The 25,117-nt window shown below is 43.6% G+C and overlaps 2 protein-coding genes across 2 annotated transcripts; one reads left to right on the forward strand and one right to left on the reverse strand.

Moving 5' to 3' along the window:
• Nucleotides 1–84: 84 nt before the first annotated feature.
• On the forward strand, nucleotides 85–12,181 carry TRIM14 (tripartite motif containing 14). Its single transcript, XM_014953833.1, has 7 exons — nucleotides 85–143; nucleotides 254–400; nucleotides 4,425–4,520; nucleotides 5,430–5,663; nucleotides 6,736–6,898; nucleotides 8,094–8,186; nucleotides 10,822–12,181. The coding sequence occupies exons 3-7, from the start codon at nucleotides 4,431–4,433 to the stop codon at nucleotides 11,355–11,357; spliced, it is 1,116 nt and encodes a 371-aa protein (XP_014809319.1). The 5' UTR covers nucleotides 85–143; nucleotides 254–400; nucleotides 4,425–4,430; the 3' UTR covers nucleotides 11,358–12,181.
• Nucleotides 12,182–12,355: 174 nt separating this feature from the next.
• Nucleotides 12,356–22,475, reverse strand: NANS (N-acetylneuraminate synthase). The gene is made up of 6 exons (XM_014953835.1): nucleotides 22,312–22,475; nucleotides 20,968–21,183; nucleotides 17,550–17,649; nucleotides 17,136–17,290; nucleotides 15,840–16,106; nucleotides 12,356–14,117 (listed from the first exon to the last, which is right to left on the reverse strand). The coding sequence occupies exons 1-6, from the start codon at nucleotides 22,441–22,443 to the stop codon at nucleotides 13,908–13,910; spliced, it is 1,080 nt and encodes a 359-aa protein (XP_014809321.1). The 5' UTR covers nucleotides 22,444–22,475; the 3' UTR covers nucleotides 12,356–13,907.
• Between the last annotated feature and the right edge of the window lie 2,642 nt (nucleotides 22,476–25,117).

The raw sequence follows: 25,117 nt of genomic DNA on the forward strand, positions 1-25,117 counted from the left end.
GGGGGGCGGGACTGGGGTGTAACCAGGGGCTGGGGCAAAGGCCTTCCTTACTTGGTTGTGTGTCTTGACGCTTTTTATCTCGTTCCTGCGACTTGTGCCGCTGGGCTTTCTTCTGCCCGGGTGAGATGGTGGCAGCTTCAGGGGTGAGTGCAGTGGCCACAGCAGGCCACGGACCTTCAGCCTTCGACCTTGCTTTGCTTGCCTTATCAACAACTTGCAGAGCTCTGCTTTTGTTGTCACATTAACTTTGTAGGCTATACTGGCTAGCAGAGCACAGTTTCTGTACTTTGACAAGTGCCTTGTAAATCCCATATGGCATATGGACATGGTTGACGCACGAGAGGGAGAGAGTTATCCAGTCACACCCGAAGCCCACACATAACAGGAGGTGGGACAACAGGTAGGTGACTGTCACATCACAAGCAGCAGCATTTTCTCCTCAAACCTTGCGTAGGGAATCAGAGGAGTTTGGTTGACTTTTTTGGTCATATCAGTTGACTTTTTTGTTGGTCATTTTGGTTGACTTGTTCAGTCGTTTTGATTGACTTGTTTTCATTGCCAGCCTGGAAGTGCTTTTAACAGAAACATAGGTACCACAATAGGATAGGAGAGGCCGTTTCTGTTTATCCCTTTCCCCTGTGGTGGTAGCTGGCTAGACCGCAGTGAGTCCCCATGCACAGAGCCCATTCTCTGACAACTCCTTGGGGATGGGGAGCAGGAGTTGTTGTGGGTTAACCCTGATAGGTGGCTAAGCACCACACGGCTGCCTGCTCCCTCCCCCTGCCTTCCCTGATGGGACAGGGAAAGAGGAAAGGAAGAATAAAACCAAGAAAACTCATCTGTTGAGATAAACATAGTTTAATAAGTAAGGGAGAAGTGGAAGAAGAGAGAAAGAGAACCAAACCAAACAAACGATGTGAAGGCAATCACTCACCACCTCCCATGGGTAGGCCAATGCCCAGCTCAGTTTATAAGGCCAATAGTGATGAAACACAAGGATTTCACCTGCTCCTGGTAGTTACACTGGTGAGATTCAGAGAGCTGTACAAATTACTACCAACTTCATGAGGAACAGGGAAACCTATGGTGAAAAAAACCCATTTTCATCTTTATGGCACTGTGCATTTCAAGACTACATGTTCATGCATTTAGAATCTGAAGTGCAGCTAACCAAGTATTTTTATTCAGAGGATCAGTGGGAGGCTCTGTCTAGTGTCAAAATCCAGTGAATGTTCGAGATGCTTCCCAGCATTCAAAGACCGATTAGAAAAACACCCCATTATCACTACAGTGATGCTATAACCTGAATGCCTGCAACAAGAAATGCTAGTGCTTGGCTGGTAATCACTGTGTCAGTGGTACTTGTGATGTGCCTTGAGATGCACTGAAGAAGCACAGCACAGCTAATGTTCTGCTGTGTCTAGCCCCACAGTTCCTCACCTGCTGTCCTCTGTCCAGCAGGTTGAACAGTCTTGTTGCACCTGGTGTTGCATTTTTGTCATTAGTACCACGAAAGATCCAGGCAATGCAGCCCCATGCTCTCAGTGATATCGCGGAGTCAGTGATGTAACAGAGCCCTCTCAGTAAACACTAGTTAGGTCCAGATCTGTAGTTGTTATCAGTGTCATGTTCTGCTGCAACATCCCCAGGTCAGCATGGCATTTAAACTTTGCAGGGTTGACAAACTGAGCATAAGTGTTGCCTCGTGCAATAGTTTGCATTTCGGACATGTGCCTCCTTTAAAAACACATGCAATTTTTCATTTGATTATGACAGAGTCAGAAGAAAATGGGCTCCCAGCAAAAGCCAGAGACTCTGCATCTGGAAGTCCCTTGGCACAGACACATCCATGCAAGCAGATAAATGTTCTTGCGTGGATCAAGACACTTATGTTATGCTATCCATTCCAGACACATTTTTCCAGTCCTGTCCCCTGAAGGACCAGAGGGGTTCTGCACCACTTGGAAGATTCAGGATTTTTACTAGATATCAACATTCCTTAATTTATTTTGCAGTCTATACCTCATTCCCTTCCTCAAAGACTGACAAAAGCCACAGAGCGAAACCCAGTCTTCCTTCTCTGCTTGTAAAACATGTGATCTCAGGCACTTGCTCCCTCACAGCAATGATCATATGCAAACACTTATGCCAACCTCAAGCATTTCTGGTTAAGCATTACTTTCTTTACAGAGGTAAATGCAAGAGCTGCTTCCTAGCGGTGGAGACACCGTGTCTGTAATGCTAGCAGGCAACCCATGACATTCACCCCGAGGAACCAACTCCAGAAACATTCCTTTAGGGATTGTTTGGATGCCCCAACTCACTCAAGTGAAAACATTGTAAGAGCAAGGATTTCTGAGAGATGAGGCTCCTAGCCCCAGTCAAGCTCACAGGATACGTATCAAGTGCACAGAATGCTGATCCTGTGTCCTGCCTGCAGGAGCACAGGGAGTGTCCTTCCAGGTTATTTTATAAAACCTTAGATCCAGGGATGGACCAGCTGATGGTCCACGCACAATGGTTCTCGTTTGTTCTTGGCATCCACAGCTAGGATTTGCTAAAGTACAGAGGAATGCTGCCTGGTTGATGTCACATCATAAGGGCTGCACAGAGTAACTGCTCCCAGAAAGCAAAATCACTAGTCAAAATACGATCTCTTAGGCTACAACTACTTTTGATAGTTTGTGCCTGAAATCTCTGCATCCTGAAGCCAGTAGATGTCAGCAGAGACTTCCTAGGGACAGACTGTCGCAGGGGGACCAAAGTTTCTACCCTGCTTCCTTCCTGGTTTGGCACAGAGACAAATACCTAGTTATCAACAGCATCTGCTCCCCTGTGCCCGCCAGGCCTGCAGGGAACCAGCACAACTTGTTGCTTGGTGCACTTTACCCTGGCTGAAATCAAGTTGCCACAGCACAGTACCTGCATTCACACATTGCCCCGGTGTCATGAAGGGAATGCAGACACTGCAGTGAGCTCCCAGCAGCAAGAGGGATACTTCAGGGGAAAACATGCCAGCAGGCCGGGATGGGGCTCTGCATTGCTCTGACTTCTTCTGTGGTCTTTCCCCTGTGCTGCTGTTTGCTTGCAGCCTAGTGTGCTGTCCCCTGCACTTGTCCTGCTCTCTAACATGAAGTGCAATAAAATGCCAGTGGAATTCAGCGTGGCCTGTGCATCTGCTCACAATCTGTGGGAACGAGGAAACTTCCTACTAACACTGCTCCAAAATACCAGGGAAGGAGTGGGAAGGAGCTCTCTGAAATTGTAGAGAGGAAACAGAAAAAAAAAAAAGAGCTTTCGAACATCAGACTGCTAGTGCAAACTGGCAGATAAAACTTTCTAAGACTCAATTTAAAGTTTAGAAAGCAGGTATTCTTTATTGCAGTGCCGAATGCACAGGGGATAGCGCTTCCTATTGTGCGCAGTGAATACTGTTGTCAAATTAAATTTATACACAATGGGTATACATATTCAATGTAATTCCAAGAAAACATTAGCATATTCATTACATTTCCAAGAATTCATTTACATATTATAATAAGCTTTTGGGCATGCGTAGTTGTGCCTTCTGGTGGTCCTTATTTTGAGTTAGGGTTGTTTCTTCCTCAGTCTTCATCTTCTTCACCTGTTCTTTGGCTCACTTTTCACGTTAGCAAAACATTCTGATTGCTTAATTGCTCTTTAAAACTAATGATCTCCCTGCTACTACCTGTTTGTCAGACAGTGTCCATATTTATTGCATCCCTGTCTTTGGTCACCATGTTCTCAGGACCACATACATCCTTTCTTATCTTACTAAGTCCTTGAAACCATTTGGGCTGGTTACTAAAATAGCTACATTTCTTCTCTAAAAGAAGACTCTACAGTTTAACCACTTTAAAACTACATAAAATCTGCCTTAGGTATCAAGACCTCTGGGTTACTACTTCTTAAACCTCCCAAGCTTAACACCACAGCATGCAGGCCTCAGCAAGTCTCCTGGCAGGCTCTCCAGAGTTAAAACAAAGCATGAACAGGAGGTATTGGGTGAGCTTGCAAAGCTTCCTGTGGCTGCTCCATGGGCAGCTAAACTGGGATGAATTTAAAAAAAGCACAAGGAAGAACCCCTGTACTAGTTGTGGCTGGGATGGAGTTAATTTTTCTCATAGGGGCTTGTGTGATGCTGTGGTTTAGATGTGACTAATACTGTGAGTGCCCAAGAGGTTGGGAGGGAATACAAGCAGACAGACGACCTGAGCTAACCAAAGATAATACATGCCTTATCATGTCATGCTCAGTACAAAAAAAGGATAGGAGGGGGTTTAGCTGGGTTAGCCGTCTTTTCAGTGACATACTCCCCTATATAGAAAGGAAGCTGGATATTGATTTCTGTTTTTTACAGATGTTGTTATGAAACTGTTTTATTTTGTTTCATTGCTGTATAGGAACTCATGGCATTGTGTTTGAAGGATATAGAAGAGAGAAAAGAGCAAGAAGCTGGTAACAGAAGGAGCGTAGAGCAGGCTGTTAATGATCTGAAGGTAAAGCATGATTTCCTTCTCCACTGGGTGGTCATTTTCCAAGGAGAGACATTAGATATTTTGCTTTCTCTGTAGCTATTCAAAAAACCAGGCAGCTTCAGCTTCTCAGGAAACAGGCATATTCCCTGTATCTATCACAACATATTACTGTCAAAGGGAGAGAAGAGGGAAGGAGTCTCCAAAGCCTGGCCCTCACTCCCTGATCAGCCAAATATCTCTGGAAGAACAACGTTGAAATTTTTGTACAGAGGAATAGCAAATAGCCCCAACTGCATATGTTATTTTGGCTTCACTAATATATGTTGCATTGCACTAGACTTCATTATTGAATAGCCTGACTTCAGAGGTAAGTAAACACAAGAACAACTTTATTGATTTTGTCTTAAGAATGGGAATGTATACTAAGCTCCACCTCATTTACAGAGCATGAAATGGCTTTTGCTCTAAGGAGCATCTTTAATCATCTCTGTTATAGAAATGTCAGGAGGAGCTGGAAGGAGCTCTGTAGAGGTTTGGGACATAGCAGTTTGATGTCACTTCTTTTTGGAGGCTTTCTTTTCCTAGAAGCTCCCTGTCCCTAGCTTGCTTTAAAAGGGGGCAAAGTGTTGCTACCGAAGGACCAGGTCAGCTGCTTGTAGCAGTGAGTACCTGGCTCTGTTACATTCCAGCTGAAAACAGTGTTTTCTGCATAAATAAGCATCTTGGAATCTGCCCTCAAGCACTCAATCCAAGACATCAGCAGGTAAATCCTGGCACCACTCCTTTAAGGCGTAAACACCCATTTCTCAAGAGATGCAGCAAACTAGTAAAATTAACTGAAAAGTAACATTGAAGGCCTGCGGGAGAAACACCTGAAGTGTTTATGATCTGTTGAGTATTGGGGGGAACGCTCTTCTGCTTCATCTGTAGGAACACGCCATTGTGAGCAAAAGGCAGTTGTCAGACAAAGTGACTGAACTCCAGTTGCTACTTCGGGAAGAGGAGAGTCTGGCAAAAAACTTCATTGATGAAAAGACTGACCAAGCCCTGGAAGCATATGATCAGCAGTTGAAGTCCTGTCAAGAAAAGCTTGCAGCCCTGGAGACCTTCTCATGCCGAATCAGGCAAATACAACAGCACAGTGATCCTATTCAGTTGCTGGAGGTGGTATTGTATGGTCTCTTTCTACCTCTTATAGTCCTAGTAAACTGCTGTAGTGATCTCCTTTGTAGATCCTTCTGTACGTAAGCAACATTTTTCTCACTGCCTTTTAATCTTCTTTCTGTTGGTATTTTGGTGAAGCAGTTTTGTTCCTGATTTTTGAGCTGTTAGGTCTTTCTGCTATGGCATTGATTTCAAGTCTGTATGAAATTCATGTTAATTTTAAGCCTACATGGAACAGACTTATATGTACCTCTTAATCCTAAAGACAAATGCTGTATCAGGTCTTTCTTTGTGCAGTGTAGCATGAAGGTCTGAGGAAAGGCAGCCCTCTTGGGAACCTTAGGAGGAAGGCTGAATTACCTAATTTCTTTAATCGCAAGAGATCCTAATTACCCTGAGCAATAGCCATCATTTTATTGGAGGGGGCAATGTTTTTCTTTTTGCCTACAGAACAATGTCAACCTCTTTTTCCTAATGATCTTATTAACCTTCCTTGGGAAGAGTATGTTGTCATGTGCTTACGCCCTCACACAAGCTAAAGGATGCCATCCTCCATGGGAAGGCCTGAGGTGCATTTTTACATCCTTGCAACTTAGCAGACTTGAGAGTTTGCTTTGTTGTGAGTGATACAGCCCTAGCATCCTGCTGTGTGTTCCAGCAACATACCTCCACATGGGAAGCTTCTCTTCATGGTTTTGGAGAGATTTTTTGTGGGAGAGTTTGGATTTTATTCTTTAGTTTGCTCTTAAAACTTAGTGGTTTAATTTTTCTATTGTTGGGGTTTCCCACAAAAGTTTAAACTCATTTCCATCTCGGAGTGTCCTGAAGTCCCCTGTTTTAACCGTGACCGATGGGTTCACCGTATTTGGGGTAGCCCCTGGCTCCACTGGACCTAGTAGACAGACTAATGAGCTGATAGGCATGCCAAACACAGCAAGGTTTGCCTGATACAGCCCATATGTTCACCTAGTGATAGAGCAGCCCTTGCTCTGTGGTGTGTGGGAGCTGGCAGGGAAGAGTCCATTCATATTACTATCTCTACTAATTGTAGAATTTGTCTTTCTGCCCTCAGAAGTACACAGAAATTGAAAAGGAAATGCAGGAGCCCAAACGTGTGTTAGAACAGTGGCATCCAACACCTTTCTCATTTGAACATATACTTAACTATTATAAACACTTTGTGAAAGTTCTTCAGTCCATTCTGCAGAAACCACTAGAAGCCCGGCTTAACGAAGGTACCTGGAAGAATGCGTGAATTTTGCTTTCTCCTGCTCTCCTTTTAAATAAAGTGTGGTCTGTAAGTAAGAGCAGGACTTTTTACCAAATCAGCTGAAGAAAACAGCAGCTTTTCAGCATGGGTAGCATTCCCTAACAGCATTGGGGTAATGTTGCTATAGCAATGGTGATTTAGGAACATAAGAGGTTTATCTTTCTACTCTGAAGATGGCCTTTTGTGCCTTAAAGTTTGTCTGATACTTTTTTCCAGCTCTGTCATTTATTTCAATTCAGCTTATTTCTTCTTGCAGAGCTTATGTTGCCTATACCCCTAGACTGTCACATCTACGCAATGTAGCTGTTCTCTCAGTCACTGTTGGGTATAAGTGCTCTGGCTGAACATTTGGCAGGCATGGAACATTGCGTACCTGTAAAATTTGAGGTACCTGATGATCTTTCTGTCTCAGGCAGTCTGAAAAATTCTCTGTTTTTTGGTACTTTAAAGGTGGGTTAACATGTTCTGCCTAGAGCTCCTTTTGTCTTTGAGCTGGTATTTCATCCTTAAGTGAACTTTGCCGTGATTAAGTTTCCTAGTGGGACACAGAGACACAAAGCTAAATAACCATGGGGAAACCTTGCTGCTTGTTGAGTTACAAGTGAGCAGGGAAATGCCAACCATCACATTTCACCCAGATACCTTTTAATAATCCCTTTCCTGAGAGCTGGCACCAAGAACATTATATCAGGGTGCTGGGGCAAATGGTCAGACCAGATCTGAAATGCCACTGCAGGACGTGTCAGTACTGCGCAGGTGCTCTGCAGTTGTCTTCAGCTGCCTGACTCTGTTCTCACCTGATAGAGGGGTGCTTTTTGAGGAATGGGAGGTGCTTACTTGGGGTTGTCCTCAATTGTGTAGTAACTTGGCAACACTGGGATCCAACATCTCCATTCTATCCAAAAAGCATAAGGGTGTAAGCATACAGAGCGAGTAGCCCTTCCCCAGCAAAAGTAATACAGTTTGTCCCATGAAGTTAGAAAGTGAAGTGTGACAGTCTGACTTTCCCTAGGACATGGGTGGAATTCACACCAAGGAGGCAAAACCCGAATACTCTGTCCAGCAAAATTCCCCATGATGTTTTAACATTTTCTTGAAAGTACAGTCAATATTCTTCCACTGGCAGTCTCCCTAAACTATCCCTTTTCATCTCTGCCCAGATGTTTTCAGTAGCCTTAATGCCACTGCAAAGAAGGAGCCTGGAACAGTGTTGAAAACCATGTCTCCTGTTGATCGGTTGCTTTTCTTAAAACGTAAGTATGGTTGAAAGAAATTAGAAGCACTCTGGACACGTACGGCTCAATCTCTGAAACAGTCAATGAATGTGTGCTGACACTGTCTTGAAATGGTATCTTAAAAGGGTTTTGATGTTTACAGTGTTTGCGAGGAGCCAGTTCTTGGCACTGCCTGAAACTCATTAGCCTTTTCTGTAGCTCGGGTTGGGAAAGAAATGTTACTTTCCATCTGTGAAATCTTGAGCCTGTGTTTTTATTCAGAACTGCCAGTGTGTGAATCGGCTAGTAGCTAATTTAGTTTTTGAAGACTTTCTATTTTCCACATCATTGTAGTCTATGATGATATGTCTATCATGTAATGTGTTAAGGGATCAGTCCACAGGTGATCATTTCCTCTGGTGCTGGGAGGAAAGATGTACAGTGAATAGGTTTCATCTCTCTGATGGGAATGGACATTTCAGGTAGCCTGCAGCAGATGAGGGCTGTAGCTGTTTTTAATCTCAAAGCTGCAACATTCCCTATCACCATGGTACCTGGTGGCAAAGGCCTGTTGGTAAGAGAAGGTCTGTTTCCTGGCCTGGATCTAGCCCAGTGGAGGCCATGACTATGGCCAAGTTGGACACTTGACTTCTGGCTGTTATTCAGCAGGAAGGGGAAGGGAGAAATACTGTGCTGGTAGGGTGTGTTAGATGCTGCCCCTGCACCTATCGGTTGGTGTGTTCTGAGAGAGGTATTTTTCAGTGTTGTCACCTTGTCTTGCTCCTGAGTGAGCACCTGAGTCCAGACACTGCAACTTTTTTGTCCAAGCAGGTTATCTCAACTGGAGATGAGCAAATAGTTGCACTTGAAAGTGCAGCAAGTGTTAAGAAATCAGGGCTGCAACAAGCAAAATCTGTCTTTTCAGCTGTGATGTTGTGGGTCTTTTCCCACTTGTGTCATTCTGTGCTGCAGGATCCAGACTCTGCAGCTGGTCACAGGCCGGTGAAATTGACAAACCTTGGTCATAAATATTTGGACTTAAAGTCACTTAAAATTTTCATCACTTAGGAAAACTGGAAGAATTGCAGTCCTCCAATAATTAGAACTCTAGCTATTTTGCATTATTTTCCTAGTCAAATTCACGTTTATGCTTCCAAACATTAGCACCTGGATGCCCTTTTGTCCTTTTTTTAAAGCAATGGAGGTATTTCCATTTGTTTGAGACTTAGTAGTTACACATTTGATGAAAGTCTGGGTTTCCAGGTAAATTTGACTCACAGACATCCCTGCTTATTTGCACACCTTTTCAAGTGCTTACTAGAAAAAAGCAGTCATTGAAGCCAGGCCTTTTAATCCTCCCTGCTTTAAGTGTCTTTTGGTCTCGGTGTCAGGTACCTGTGTTCTGTACAAAATTAGCATTCTCATTGTTTGCCTGCTGGAAGTGACTGGGAACTACGCCTAACACTAGTCAGTCAAATGTGGAATCCTGTAGCGTGCTGTTTTAACTGCAGGAATGATTTCTGTTTCCTGTCTTTTGTCACCAAATATGTGCAGAGATGTGACTTGGGACCTATTCAGACCACATGAATGCCAATAGTCGCTTTTCTGACTATAGCGGAGATCACAACAATTAAGATATTGCATATGTGAGATGTACCCCTGTAGTGATACGCTTTTGGAACTTTTAACATTGCTTACAGACATAATGCCAAAATTAAAATCATAAAGGCTTTATTTTTGTTTAGAAAATGGTAATGCTTCAGTTAACACTCACTGCATGTACAGTGCTATTTGCTTCTCCATTTTATTGCAGTATACAGGTGCAGATGGCAGGGGACAGAATATTAGCAGTGGGCTCCCCAGCACCCTGACATGCATTTCCCACATCAGCAACTCTCTCTGCATGTCTTTGCCTCAGACAAAGCAATTGCTTCATTTCTGGTACCCAGGTGTGCGCAGTGATCCTACCCAGATGAAGATGACCTGTGATATAAAACAACTGATAATGGTGCATCACTGACTCCTGTATTTTAGTCACAGCTGATGCTAGGGGCCACAGCAGGGCAAAGAGGAGATGTGGCATCCAGCTGTATCTTATAGTCATAATGCATGTGTACAACTTTATTTTCTGAAATATTACAGACAAGTAGAGAGAGTAAGTCTTTGTTGCAATTAACTGTGCAGTGAATGGACCCTCACGCAATGTGAGATGTCGGTTCTCTCTTGTGGCATTGTAACAGGGCACAGTGTGCGTGTTCTCTCACAGCGGGAGACCTTACTTAGCCTTCCCTGGTGGGAGAGGACCAACAGCGAATGCATTGGAGTGGTTTATACATTGCTATGATGGCAGAGGGGGGGAATCCAGCCTGAATGAAAACACCTTCTGGCCTTCAGACTGTGGAATATGCCAGCTGGCCCAGGTTACACATATTTAACTTATGGGAGAGGGTTCTATGTGACTTACATATTTGCCTTTTATTAACCTGCCAGTGAAACTTTAAAGCATCAGTGCATATAAATAGTGCAGACTTTGTTAAAAATATCAGTTTTTTCCTTGCAAAACTGCAGGTTCCAAGACACTGTCAGCTGTGAGCTCCTTTGCAGTTTTTTTTGTAACTTGGACTTTCGAGAGTCACAATAAACATAGTAAGTATGTTTATGGTTTTGACTGCAGATGCGAGATCACCAACGTGGGAATACGACAGCCTTCACCCAAGGCTGAAATTGTCTGATGACCGTCTTGTAGTAAGCTGTAACTGGAGGAGGATATTCTACCCTTGTGGTCCCCAGAGATTTGATAAATTGTGGCAAGTGCTAAGCAGAGATGCATTCCTGTCTGGGAGCCATTACTGGGAGGTTGACCTGCTTCATGCTGGAGCAGGGTGGTGGATTGGCGCAGCCTACCCTTCCATTGGCAGGAAAGGAGACTCTGAAACCTCTCGATTGGGCTGGAATAGAGCATCTTGGTGCCTTAAGAAGTTTGATTTTGAGTACTGGGCATTTCACAAGGGAGAGAGAATCCCAGTCTTGGTGGAAGATGATCCTGATCGCATTGGCATTTTTCTGGATTATGAAGCAGGAATCCTTTCATTCTACAATGTTACTGATGGCATGGCTCATTTGCACACCTTCCGCTGCAAGTTCACAGAACCAGTTTACCCAGCCTTGAGGCTCTGGGAAGGGTCCATTGGAATATGCAAACTAACATAAGGAACAAAGCAAAATAAAGCCACTTTAGCAGTGATCTACATTAATTAATCTCTGTGGTAAGAAAGTTGTAATGATGCTGCTTTTAGAAGGTTAACAGTTACGTTGAAAAAAGCCAACTGTAATTTTTTAATGTAGATGCATTTTTCAATGCGGAAACGTGATCTAACTTTTACAAATGATGTCAGTGTACTACCTAAAGTGCCATATATAATATTTATACTTTTTTAACTTGCAAAATGGAAAAAAATCTGGCTAAAAGAAGCATAATACAACTCAGATTTGAATCTGTATATTGTCATCTTTTCTTATGAACGCCCTCCCCTCATCTGCCCAGAGAGGCTGCAATTCTGTATGCTAAAAGGTTTAGTTTGCTTCTAGCTTCAAGTTCATATATTGCATATTGAAACAGCTGAGAAGATCAGATTTGGATAATAAAAGCAGCAAGTGAATTATGTCATACTTAAGTATCACATTGGAAAAATCAAAGACTAGCATCGGCTGTTGGAAAGGTCCCTTCAAGTAAAACTGAAGTACAAGCTTCTGTAGCTACACTTAATAGCTGCTAGCTGGTCTTGCTTGTGACAAGAGACTCTGAATTGGGCTTCTGAGTGGCCCTGTTGCCACACAGACTGGAAACAGTAATGTAGCACCCCTAACAGAAAATGAAATACTTGGAGGACCCTCAGATGTAGTAAAAACATTAGGTCAGTATGGCACGTGTGCTTAATTTATTTTTGTGTCCTATTTGCAAAGGCTCTTTATGAATTTCTGTATAGGGATAATCTTTTTTCTCTCACTACATTTAATTAAAGTCCTGGAAATCTTTGGAGCCTCTCTTTACAGCAGCTGCTAGGACCAGCCCTGCTGGAGTGAAGAACCACTGCTACTTGGAGTAGGTCACGTAATCTTAGAGCGTTCAAATAATAAAGGTCCTGGAATCATCACTGGTGCTGGCAAAGACAAGGGCTGACCACAGGATGAAACGCAGAAACAATAACTTTTTTTATAAGCTAAATTTATTTTTCAAGTTTGAAATTTAAAAAAAAAAAAAAAATCTTTTAACAATCAAATAAATTTTTAAGGTAAGGCAAGCATACTGGATCAGAACTTATATATGGTCAAGCACATGATTGAAAGAATCTCTGCTTTCCATTTTAAAGATACAAATACAGTTTCCTCAGAATTGCAGAAGGGTAAACGTTTTGCAAGTAAACAGCTCACAGGTACAGAAGCGCCACCACCAAATTCCACATACTTCAACTCATGACCAAGAGGTAGCAAGTTCCAAATAAACGTCACTAATAAATGATTCCACCACAGAAAAATACAGATTAGTTACATCAAAGAGTTCAGCACTAACCCAAGTTAATTGAGGGATGCCTCGTTTGCAGCTGCTGCCATGTGACTCCTTCCTGGACAAGGGAAGAGCACCAGGCTGACAGGAGTGGGATTGCACTTCTTACTTGAAAAGTGAGAAGCTGTGAGGCAAGAGCAGAACACAGAAGATGAGCACTGACCATCATGTTGAAGCCTAGCCAACATGATCTAGTTAGGCAGCCAGTGACAGTTGCCTTGAACACTACTGTCGGTGGAAAAAACCCAACCCAATGTATTTGCTTGTTAATACAGAAAGGAGGCTACTGAATTGGTACCAGCTTGGTTTCCTGGCTGGGAGGTTGCCCCCAGGTACAAATGCAGGTATCCAAATGCACTGCAGAATTGATTTAAGATTTCAGGCCACACTCAGCTCACAACAGACGCTTTTAACATTTTTTTTTTTTGAAGCATAGGTTGGGTTTATTTCCACTTACTCATCTCATATCTGTTTTTTAACCTGTTACTTTATCTGGCTTGCTCTTTTGCCTTTCACTTCACAAAAAGTGCAAAAAGGCTCTTTCTTTAGCTCCTTAAATGGGAGACCTTTCTATGTACCCAATTTGCTTCCATTCTTGGTACTGTCTCTTGAGAACCTAGCTTTCTCAAGGAGCTCATTTTCCCCCGAGTGCAGATTCCTGCAACCCACAGCTCTACCTTTAGAAAAATCCATCCACTTGCATGTTTCGGTTTCTGTTCAGTGTATGTAAACTTTAGCTTATCTGTATTCAATTCCAACTAACATCCTGTTATCACAGGGGTGAGGAAAATTGCATAAAGAGAGAGGAACATCAAAAGATACAGGGTTAGAACAATTCAAAGTGTAGACAAAATTATTGTGATGTACTATATTCTTACTGGAAAAGGGAAGCTAGAAAGCAGTAGACTGTGATCTTAGGTTTGATGAAACTCCAAATTAGTCTAGGTTAAGTGGAATGGAGAAAGGAGAAGCATGGTATTTTCTAGACACGATACTATAATGGTTTCTAATAAAATTACTCTTTGTAATTTATATCCCCTTGCTTCATAAACTACCTGCTAATGAGAACTTGAAAATTCTAACCTGCTTGAAACCTAATTACACCTTTTTATTCTAATCTACCGTGCTGCTGTACTTAAATATGTTGTGCAGTAGCACAGTACTACATCATGAAATATGGAATGAAGTGCTTTGGTTCAGCACTTCACTTTTTTGACATGATTTTCCACTGCTTGCTCAGTGATGGTTTCATCTTCTTCGATATTTTTTATAACCTTCTGGCCCACCAGATCAAAGATGGCTTCTGGGGGAAATCCTTTAGGCTCTCCCACCTTCACTGTCAGCATGTCAAGTGTCAGTACTGCACCTTCAGGGATTGTCACTTTAGCCACAACAGACTTTCCCAGCTACAGAGAAGAAATTATAAAAAAAAAAAAAAAAAAAAAAAGTTTAAGTCAAACATATTCCTAGGCTTAGTATACCAAAAAGGCTAAAAAATATTGTGCAGCTACTTGGGAACAGGTTGTGTAGAACTGCCCTCCCATTATGTCTTACTCCAAATGAAGGCTGAGTTAGCATGGAGACTTTCACTGTAACTCGGCTGCTAGGAACATCCAGATCCTTCCTGAAATTCAGTAATGGCTCACTGGAATTTTTCAGAATGGAGGGAATCTGATTAGACTTAGTATTTTAACTTAGTGTAAAAGCAGCTTGTGTAGTCATAGAGACCTATTACTACTACCAAGTACTTTGTGCTCTAGGCTGTTCAGTTTTGGGCCCCTCACTACATGAAAGGCATTGAGCTGCTGGAGTGTGTCCGAAGAAGAGCAACGAAGGTGGTGAAGGGTCTCAAGCACAAGCCTTACGAGGAGCAGCTGAGGGAACTGAGGTTGTTTAGCTTGGAGAAAAGTAAGCTGCTCTCTACAACTACCTGAAAGGAGGCAAGGTCAGGGTCAGTCTCTTCTCCCAAGTAGCAGGTGATAGGACAAGAGGAAATTGCCTCAAGTTGCACCAGGGGAGGTTTAAGATGGATATTAGGAAAAAATCTTCACCCAAAGGGTTATCAAGCACTGGAATGGGCTGCCCAGGGAAGTGGTTGATTCACCATCCCTGGAGGTATTTAAAAGATGTCTAGACATGGCACTTAAGGATGTGGTTTAGCGTGGGCTCAGCAGTGTCTGGACCGGATCTTGAGGGTCTTTTCCAACCTAAATCATTCTATAATTCTACACAACTTAGTTAACCATTGGATGATACACATAGAACTCCATTATACTCAAAATTGCCAATGTTATGCTTTAGTAAAAATACTTACCAACTGCCAGAAATAGCAGTTTATAGAAAATGACATGTCAACACTAATGTTACAGTGGGCTAAGCATAAACACTGTGGCATTGAGCTGCTGGAGTGTGTCCGAAGAAGAGCAACGAAGGTGGTGAAGGGTCTCAAGCACAAGCCTTACGAGGAGCAGCTGAGGGAACTGAGGTTGTTTAGCTTGGAGAAAAGTAAGCTGCTCTCTACAACTACCTGAAAGGAGGCAAGGTCAGGGTCAGTCTCTTCTCCCAAGTAGCAGGTGATAGGACAAGAGGAAATTGCCTCAAGTTGCACCAGGGGAGGTTTAAGATGGATATTAGGAAAAAATCTTCACCCAAAGGGTTATCAAGCACTGGAATGGGCTGCCCAGGGAAGTGGTTGATTCACCATCCCTGGAGGTATTTAAAAGATGTCTAGACATGGCACTTAAGGATGTGGTTTAGCGTGGGCTCAGCAGTGTCTGGACCGGATCTTGAGGGTCTTTTCCAACCTAAATCATTCTATAATTCTACACAACTTAGTTAACCATTGGATGATACACATAGAACTCCATTATACTCAAAATTGCCAATGTTATGCTTTAGTAAAAATACTTACCAACTGCCAGAAATAGCAGTTTATAGAAAATGACATGTCAACACTAATGTTACAGTGGGCTAAGCATAAACACTGTGCATGCTGCTACTTAACAGCAGACATTTTTGAGTGCAGAGGCAGAAATGCTACCACAATAAACAATTAACAAGCTATTTTTTTTGAATACAGTTATTAGCTATAGGTTATCAGCTACACATGAATCAAAAGCAAAAGTTACCTTTTCATTGCAAGCCATTTCACAGGGCAAGAGCTGTTTGATTGGTGAACCCATCGCTTTTTCCACAGTACGGATGGCTTTCACTAACTCCGCCAGTTCATTTGGCTCCAGGGATGCTTGGTGGTCACTTCCTTTCCATGTTTTGTCCAGAGTCACATGGCGTTCCACTACTTTAGCACCCATAGCAACAGCTGCTACTGAAATGGCTATGCCAGTTTCATGCCCCGAATAGCCAATAGGGATATCAGGAAAAGCTGACTGATACGCCTTGAATAATGACAGAGTACCACAGTAATAATTTCAAAGACAAAGCAAAATTAACAGTGATAATCACAATAAAAACAATGGACAATTGCTGCATCACAAAAAAAAAAAAGTAGTTGGTTATGCTGAGAATTATTTTTTTTTTACATTCAACAAGTCATACTGCATTACTGACCGTCATGTTTTAAGAATCTCACTAGGATTATCAATACTGACAAGGAAAAGAAGGTATGTTCCATTCCACAACTTCTCTTACGTTTTTCCTTTTAATTCAGTTTTACTCCTCAAGATTGTCAAAACCTACATCACTCTAAGTTAACAGTAAGACAGAAGTGCTTTATTTTCATCCAAGAACCCAGTGGTTAAACTTAACCTGTATCCAGAGCAACCCTGTGTTTAAAATCTAAAGCAAACCTTTTAGCCAGACATAGGGACGGTCACCCACTCCTAAAGGCAACTAAATGCAGCTATGTCCCATTCTACTAAGAATAACGTACTATGTATGCATAAAGCTGGGCAAGTGCTTGAACACTGTCCAGCTTGGAAAAATTTTCTTGCATCATTATCACGCATATACAACTAATATCTTCAGCAAAGGATACAAGGACCTAATCCATTTTCTCCATTGCTCTGATATTCACATGAAGTGTTCTTAACAAAAGTTTCCAGTCTAGCCCCATTTAAAATTATGTTTTCATCTCCATATACCTTCTCAATGGTAACAGGCCACACAGTTTTAGTTTGCACTACAAAGTGCAGGGTTAACCTGTTAACCATGTCATATTTTCCTCTAATTGTGATTACTCCAGTAATATCCTTTACTGTATTCCTCAAAGCTGAGTTCTGCTAGAAGAGGATCCAGTGGATATTTTTACTTCAACAATTGCATGAATTGCATGAGAAACATGACACATCTTCTGACTTCCCAGAAGTAAATTCCGGTATACCCAAGATCTGGAAATGTATCTCAATAGAAGCGCATAGCCCTTGTCTGGTGCCCTACCCATGGAACATTCTGGGTTATTCACTGACCAATATAACACGGAGGTTGACATCCTCTGGCTGAAGTGGATATGCACTGGTGCACTGCAGGAAGCAGAAGTTTGGATTGATGGGTTTCACAATCTGATAAACCTGATGCATTGTGTTCATCGACTGCATCCCACTGGAAATCACCATTGGGCGACCTAGCCATTGAAAAACATGCACACGTTTTTTCCTCGGTCTGTAAGAAGGCTATACAAGATTAAATTAAATTATTTACGTAAATGAATTCAGTTAAACTAGACAAAGAAGCTGGGTGAACTTTTTTTTTTTTCCCAAATCTGACGGTGATTTCCTTCTAAAGGTAGTTTAGATTTTTTTCCAAAATCAGTTGAAGGAAAGACCTAATAACTGATCTACTGAGACATGGTGATCCAAGACGGCTCAAAAAAATATGCTTACCTTTCCTTGCAGTCTTTTCCAAATATGGAAAATTGTTTGTATCTCCTGATCCTACTTTGAAAAATGGAACATTCAGCTCATGTAGAAATTCCACAGCCATCTACAAGGAAGAAAAATCACTGCATTTTAACATACCACTTCAACTGGATCAAAGAACATAAACAACCCTTCAAAACAGAAGACGACAAAGTTTAAGTAAGTCAGTCATATAGATATATCTCCTCCCCACATACACTGCTCCTGAAACATTTACTATTCCGAGGGTATTAGTTTCTGACTTCTCTCCAGGTGAAGTATTATTGAGGTGCCTTCTTTTATACTTCTACTACAAAGCCAGATTTTCCACAGGTTTTTTACCGGGATCCCTGTCTCAAAGCAGTCTCTTTCGTCTCTCAGCCATAGCTGGTCAAGGGGGTGTAAATACAGCTGCTTAGTACAGGTGAGCTCTGCTGTTCCTCTAACTTCCAAGACGAGGTTGTGATGCCAAAAAAAGGAAGAAAGCTATGGCCCAACAGAGCGAGCAACTACCTACAGATGGGAACCTGCCTGTTGAAGAAGAAATGTACTGCAGGCATGCAGGCAGTCTTCCTGCTATATACTACAGGTCAGAAATACTAAAACACAGAGTGTTTAAAACTACAGGTAGTTTTCCTGAACAGATCTGTCACTGAAAAAAAATGTATGACTATATTGGGTAAGAACATGAAAAGAAGTGCCCAAAAAGGGAAATCCAAAATGGATTTTCTTCTAGGATAGGTACTAGAAAATAAATGTAAAATATGCGAAAGAAAAGACTATAAACCAGTTTATTCAAATGTTAATTGTACTCTGCCTTCTCCTAAAAATGTGTGTGCTATACTGAATATCATTCAGGAGTCACTGGAGGCTCCATGAAAATCAGTATTGCATCAGTAAGTTGCCTTTCAAAAATTAGTATTTTAAGGAAAAAAAATCTCAAACCTATCACAGGCAAGAAATACTGAAATCCTCCATTCATGCCCAGGGAAACAATTAAATAGTTACCTAACTTTGTCCCCCTTCATCTACCCACAAACACTTCTAATGTCTTCAGCTCATTCCTTGTTGCAGGCAGATATAGTTAGAGCCAGAGAAAGAATGCTAATGATCAGAAGAGAATTACATCTTCTTCAGTCTAATTTTTCTGTCATCGTTGTGATGCAGAATAATTTTCTTGTACTAGGATGCATAACATCTCTTTAATATAGTTTATTTACTAAGATGTGTTGTGAGCGAAGACAATGAACACACTATCTTAAAAAAACATGGATCTAATTTGAAGAGATTGCACTAAATGAAGTATGACAGATAGACCTTGTATGTAATGCCACTCTTTATTAGGTAAATATATCTTGAAAATTGGCAGCTTTTCTGTAGGAGATTCAAAGAACAGGAAGTAATATCAAACAATAGGGATGACATTAAAGGGAGTGGTTCAATGGGATCCTGTTCTTTCTTCAGTACACTCGGGAAAAGAGCAGATAAAGGAGTTACTCATAGCCTTTATATTTACTTCACGCATCACTTCACCGATTTCCTGATAATAGTTAAACACACAATTTAACCTCTTCAACATAGCTGAAGTTCCAGAAATTATGCTGAATTTACAGAAGTTAGCCTTGCAGAAATGCCACCAGAAATCTTAGGAGCTGTGTAATGTAATTAACTGTTCAAAAAAGAAGGCACAACTAGTATCAATAGTGTTAATTAGCTGATGAGCCCACACATCAAGGAGCACAGCTTCTTGAGAAAAAGAGGGATCCCAGAGGTGGAAAGCAATTTTAGCTGCTGCATATGAAAAGTGTTCTGCATTGTACTATATAGTCTTTAGAAGCTGGAGGTTTTAGCATCAAGAGAGTAATTTTTTCCCCTCAACAGCATATTGGTCTTTAAGATCCCAGTTACAGAAGTCCAAGACTACTGGATTTAATTACTATTTTCTTAAAGGAGTAGGTGGTGTTCAGAGGGTCTCCTAGACATGAAGGTAACAATAAGAGAAACATTACAATACCCTCTTTTCACAGATCTGAGTCCATGGTGTTGGGCTATTGCAACACATGCAAAGTGCCTTTTTGTCTGTCAGACACCTGAAGTAATTTTTTATTTGCTGCTAGTAGCAGCAAATACCATAAAAAATTACTTCAGATGTCTGACCATCTTGGCTGGGGCACAGCAATTCAAGGACTGTGGTCAATAGGACAGTAAGTTAACAGAAGCAGTGAGAACAGCCAGTGGACTGAGAAAGACAGCATAAAAAGGTTGAAGGAATTGAAATTGCTTCAGAGAATACAAAGCAGAAAAGAGATGTGATAATGGTGTTCAAATACACAGAGAAGAGATACAAGAAAAGCATGAACTTTTATGTCAGATGAAACAGGACAAAAGATAACAAGAAAGGAGATCAAGTTGATACATCAGGAATTCTCTTGGTATGGAGACTGAGGCACTGAAAGATCACCTTAAAACGTTAAATAAATCCCATCCTTGCCCCATCTTAGATAAGGCTACTTGCAGAAAAACAGGGGCATGGCTGTTCTTGCCTTATGCAAGAGTTGCTACCTTACTTCTGGGGGATCTCTTTCAGTTTGGTGCTCCGTATTTTCTAGGGCACAAAGAAAAGTAAAACAATCTGTAAACTCTGATCTGTATTGAGGTTTAGCTGGTGTCTGATCTTTCCAGTTTACATATTTCAGTTCTACATTGCATTTGTTAATACTGTAACTAAACATCACTTTAAGGTAGGCAACACGCAAGAGATAAAGTATACATCTTTCAAGGGGGAACAGCAGCAGATAGCTTCATGAAGTTGGTGACTGGCTGTTTAAAGACCACCGCTGACAAAACTCCATAAATGCTTCAGGAGTAAGAGGGCAACGTGGAGACCCCTTCTATGACATTAGTAAAAGAGAAAGGAATATAAGCATTTCTGCCACTTAGAACTGGAGTCTAGTAAGCAGCAGGAAAAAAAAAAAAAAAAAGAGGGAAATAATAGGGATTGATTTGAGACATTAATCTAGTTTAAATACAGAGGTGAGTTTGAAATTCTTGGAGTCAGTATAACAGACAACACCGGATAGCGGTCAGATTGCAGTCTTGTTCTAAACTCTCAAAGCCTTGACTGTTTACAGAGTTCAACTGAGGCCTTGCCTCTAATTAAAGATTTACTATGCATAGATACCTCAGCATACCTGACAGTTCCTCCAAAATTTTCAGCTATCTACTCAACCATTGCGGAGACACAAGTGAACTGGCAGTTCACTAAATTGTACTAAATCTTTCCTCATTTAGAAATTCAAGGTCCACACATATTTCGTATTCTTTTTATGTAATAACTATTGTGCCAATAACCAATAGATCAAACAACTGGACTCTGCTTGTCATTTCAGTATGGCTCACATACCTCATCCATGCCGGAAGCTGTGAAGAAAATGCCAATCTCCTCTGCATATTTCTTTAGCTCTCTGTATTGGTCATGACTAAACTCCAAGTGACGCTTGTGCTCCCCATAGGTCTTTCCCCAGGAGTGTTTAGAGGTATAAGGCCTTTCTAAGGCTTTCTTGTTGAATTTGTACTCCAGTTCACTCTTCTGGAATTTAGCACAGTCTGCTCCGCAGTCCTGCAAAACAAACTGGTGCACACTGAGTGGAAGTGCAAGTGAAACTGCACTAGTGCTAAGTCCGAAGACAGGATTTCTGTAACAAATCTGATCACTTGCAGTGGAATTTTCACATCATCATCATCATCGTAGCAATCACAGGAATGGCACGGACACAGAATGACAGAGGACCTACACACACAAGCCCTTTTGTTTCAGGATGCTTATGCACTCAGAGCAGCAGTCTAGAAAGAAATCATACTAAAACTACAAAACCAAACTGCCTTCTGCTATGCATGCCACTTATTTGAAGAGTTTACTTCTGTGGTGTTTTCCAAGCTCAGCTGTCACATGATAATTTTACATGAAAACAAGTGACAGGATTCTGTAGAACAAGGAGTATGAACCTGACATTTGTTTGAGGTGACGCAGACAGCAAAGTTAAAGTCTCACTACGCTGTTTTGCACTTAAACCACAGTCATGGCTCTGAACGCCTTATGCCCCGAGCTTTCCTCAAGTGATGATATGCCCTTTTCTAACGTATATGTATCTAACACGCATAATACCAAATGTTAGAACAGCTTAGCTGTTTTTACCCGAGGACAGACTACCACCTCAAAAAACACGAATGCAATCAAGTCAAGTAAGAGGTTCTGCAGCTAACTGCCCCTTCCCACGTCCCCGATAGCTTACGGCACAAGCAAAGGGCTGCCGTGAGCCCTCGCAGACCGCACGGCCCGCCGGTGCCCGCACACGCCTGTGTCCCGAGACGGGCAGGGGCTCCCTGACACCATGTGCCCGCGGGCTGTGAGCCACAGACTGGTGGCTACACATCAAACACCCGCGCTGCCGGCCCTCACCACCGTCTCCTTGCCGCTACGTTATTCCTAAATTTCCTCCTGGAAATGGCCCCACTCCTCCTCCCACGCGGTGCCACCGCCCAGGAGACGATGCTCGCCGACCGGAGCGTCCCCTGCGGGGAAGGCGTGAGGCTTCACGCCTTCTCCCGGCTTTCCCGGGCCACCGCCGCTGCCCTGGGGCCCTCGCTGCCTGCCTCGGCGTGGCGGAGCGGGCCTGCCCTCCCGGCGGCGCAGGAAGCGCTGAGGGAGAGGGGGCGGCCCCGCCCGCCGCGCCGCACCGCACCGCACCTTGGCCATGCGGATCATGCGCTTGGCGATGGCCAGGTCGCCCTGGTGATTCTGCCCGATCTCGGCGATGATGAAGCACGGCTGCTCGCCGCCGATGCGGCGCCCGGGGCACAGCTCAAACTCCCGCGACATGATGGCTTCCCCGCCGCCGCCCGACTGCGCCGCCGCTCCTCAGCTCCGGCCGCGCCCTCGCGGCGGGCGGCCAATCCGCGCGGCGGCGGGCGGGGCCGGGACACGCCCCTTCCCCGCTGGGCTCCTCCCGGGAGCTGGGCGGGACTGCCGCGCTCCCGCCGGCCGGGCCGCCAGGTGGCGCTGTGGACGCGGGCGGAGTCAGGGAGCGCCCTGGGCCCGTGGCAGACGCCCAGAGAGCTCGGGGCGCGTCCGGCGTCTGGCAGGAGCGAGTCCGGCACCTCTGGGGTTCGGCGGCGGCACCCGGTAGGGTGGCTGAGGGTGCCGCGGTGGCGGAGGTTTCTAGCGCGGCGCTGGTGACACGCAGCCGCCCCCTGCTCCCGCCCCCGCCCTTGCCGGTGCTCCGCTGCGGCGACCCCGGGGCAGCGAGGTGGGGCCCGCGGGAGGGTCCTCGGTCCCGAAGCCCCTGCACGAACTCCGCCAGCCTCGCCAAAGCAGCGTTTTCTGTGGCGGCAGATTTTCCCGGGAAACACGAACCAGCTGTGGGTGTCGTACCCCAGAGGGCCCGAGTAATCATTGATACAGAGGGAATTTACAGGAAGGGCTTGGTCTAGGAAAAATTTTCATTGCCAGGCACACCCAAATGAGTTATAAATCGCCCAGCAGCGTGTGTGGGTCAAGGTACGGGCGGCGTACCTTATAGCCCAGGCACGCCTCGCATCTGCCAGGTCTCGGCACAGCCCCGCGCAGCTCCGCGCGGGAGTAGAGCTGTGTGCCAGAACACCCGTTTTCCATTAATTTAATAGCTTCAAATAGATTGGCAGAAACGAGCTAGACATTACACCTGGCCACATGGTTGCAAAAATTCCTGATAATTACTCAGTATATGCTTCCAGCTTCATGCTTTTTACAACTAGATGAGTTTCTTGTTTTGTGACATGCCAAAAAAGCCAGGTTGTTTTCCTGAAGGGCAGTACGTAACGTGGTCTGGATTTGCATAGGTTACTGTGCTGGATATCGTTAAATGGAAGTGACCCTAGCAAAGGCTGTTTAATACATTTACCCCTAAATTAATTACAAATTCTTCATCTATCTGCTTATTGTCTTCTATCCTTACACAGAACTACACCTTGTGGAAACTAGAGTTTCTGTTCAGTGAAAAATTTAAAGGCTTTACACATTTTCAAGGAGGTGCACAGAAAAAAATGGTTTGAATTTTCAGTGTTGTAGCTGACTGCATTCTTATTTTGCCTTAAAATATATCAATAAGCAAAGTAAGACTATTTGTAAGACAAAAATAATTTAAAAGTGTAAAATATAAGAGTTCTAACAACAATCAAATGGAGTATGTGGGGAAAAAAGTTATAATTCCTTCTTCCTTGAAGCAAAATTGACTCAAAATAGGATGTGTTGCTGTGGTTGCAACTAAACACCATTGTATGACAGAAAAAGATTGTAACAACAATGTTAAGTAACGCTACACACATCTCTCTTCTTGCCACTCAAAACCTTTGATTTCCTCATTAACTACCTGGAACTTAGATGTGACACTTTGCCCAAGATTGCAGTTAGCTTAGAATCATAGAATCATAGAATTGTCCAGGCTGGAAGGGACCTCCAAAGGTCATCTAGTCCGACCTCCCCACACTCAGCAGGGACACCCCCAACTAGACCAGGTTGCCCAGGGCCTCATCGAGCCTCACCTTGAATATCTCCAGGGACGGGGCCTCAACCACCTCCCTGGGCAACCTGTTCCAGTGCTCCACCAGCTTAAAGCCATTGCCCTCGTCCTATCACTACAGGCCTTTCTAAACAGGTTCTCCCCAGCCTTCCTGTAGGCTCCCTTCAGGTACTGGAAGGCTGCTATTAGGTCTCCCCGGAGCCTCCTCTTCTCCAGGCTGAACAACCCCAGCTCCCTCAGCCTGTTCTTGTACCAGAGGTGCTCCATCCCCCTGATCATCCTTGTGGCCCTCCTCTGGACCTGCTCCACCAGGTCCATATCTTTCCTATATTGAGGGCTCCAGACCTGCACACAATACTCCAGGTGAGGTCTCACCAGAGCAGAGTAAAGTGGAAGAATCACCTCTCTGGACCTGCTAGCAATGCATCTTTTGATGCAGCCCAGGATGTGATTGGCCTTCTGGGCTGCAACTGCACACTGCCTGCTCATGTCCAGCTTCTCGTCCACCAGCACCCCCAAGTCCCTTTCTTCATGGATGCTTTCTAATACCTCACCCCCTAGCCTGTACTGATGGCGAGGATTGTTCCAGCCCAGGTGCAGAACCTTGCACTTGTTGAACCTCATGAGTTCATGAACCTGGGCCCACCTCTCCAGCCTGTTCAGGTCCTTCTGGATGACATCCCATCCCTCTGGTGTATTGACAACACCACACAGCTTGGTGTAGTCTGCAAACTTGCTGATGGTGCCTTTAATCCCCCTGTCTATATCATTGATAAAAATGTTAAACAGTATCGGTCCCAGCATGGACCCTTGAGGGACACCACTTGTGACTGGTCTCCATCTGGACTTTGAGCCATTGAGTACTACCCTCTGGATGCAACCATCCAGCCAGTTCCTTATTCACTGAACAGTCCACACATCAAATCCATACCCGTCCAACTTGGCAATCAGGATGTTGTGGGGGACTGTGTCAAAGGCCTTGCAGAAGCCCAGAGA

This window comes from Calidris pugnax, unplaced genomic scaffold (genome assembly GCF_001431845.1).
Source record: "Calidris pugnax isolate Ruff unplaced genomic scaffold, ASM143184v1 scaffold250, whole genome shotgun sequence".
Lineage (NCBI taxonomy): Eukaryota > Metazoa > Chordata > Aves > Charadriiformes > Scolopacidae > Calidris > Calidris pugnax.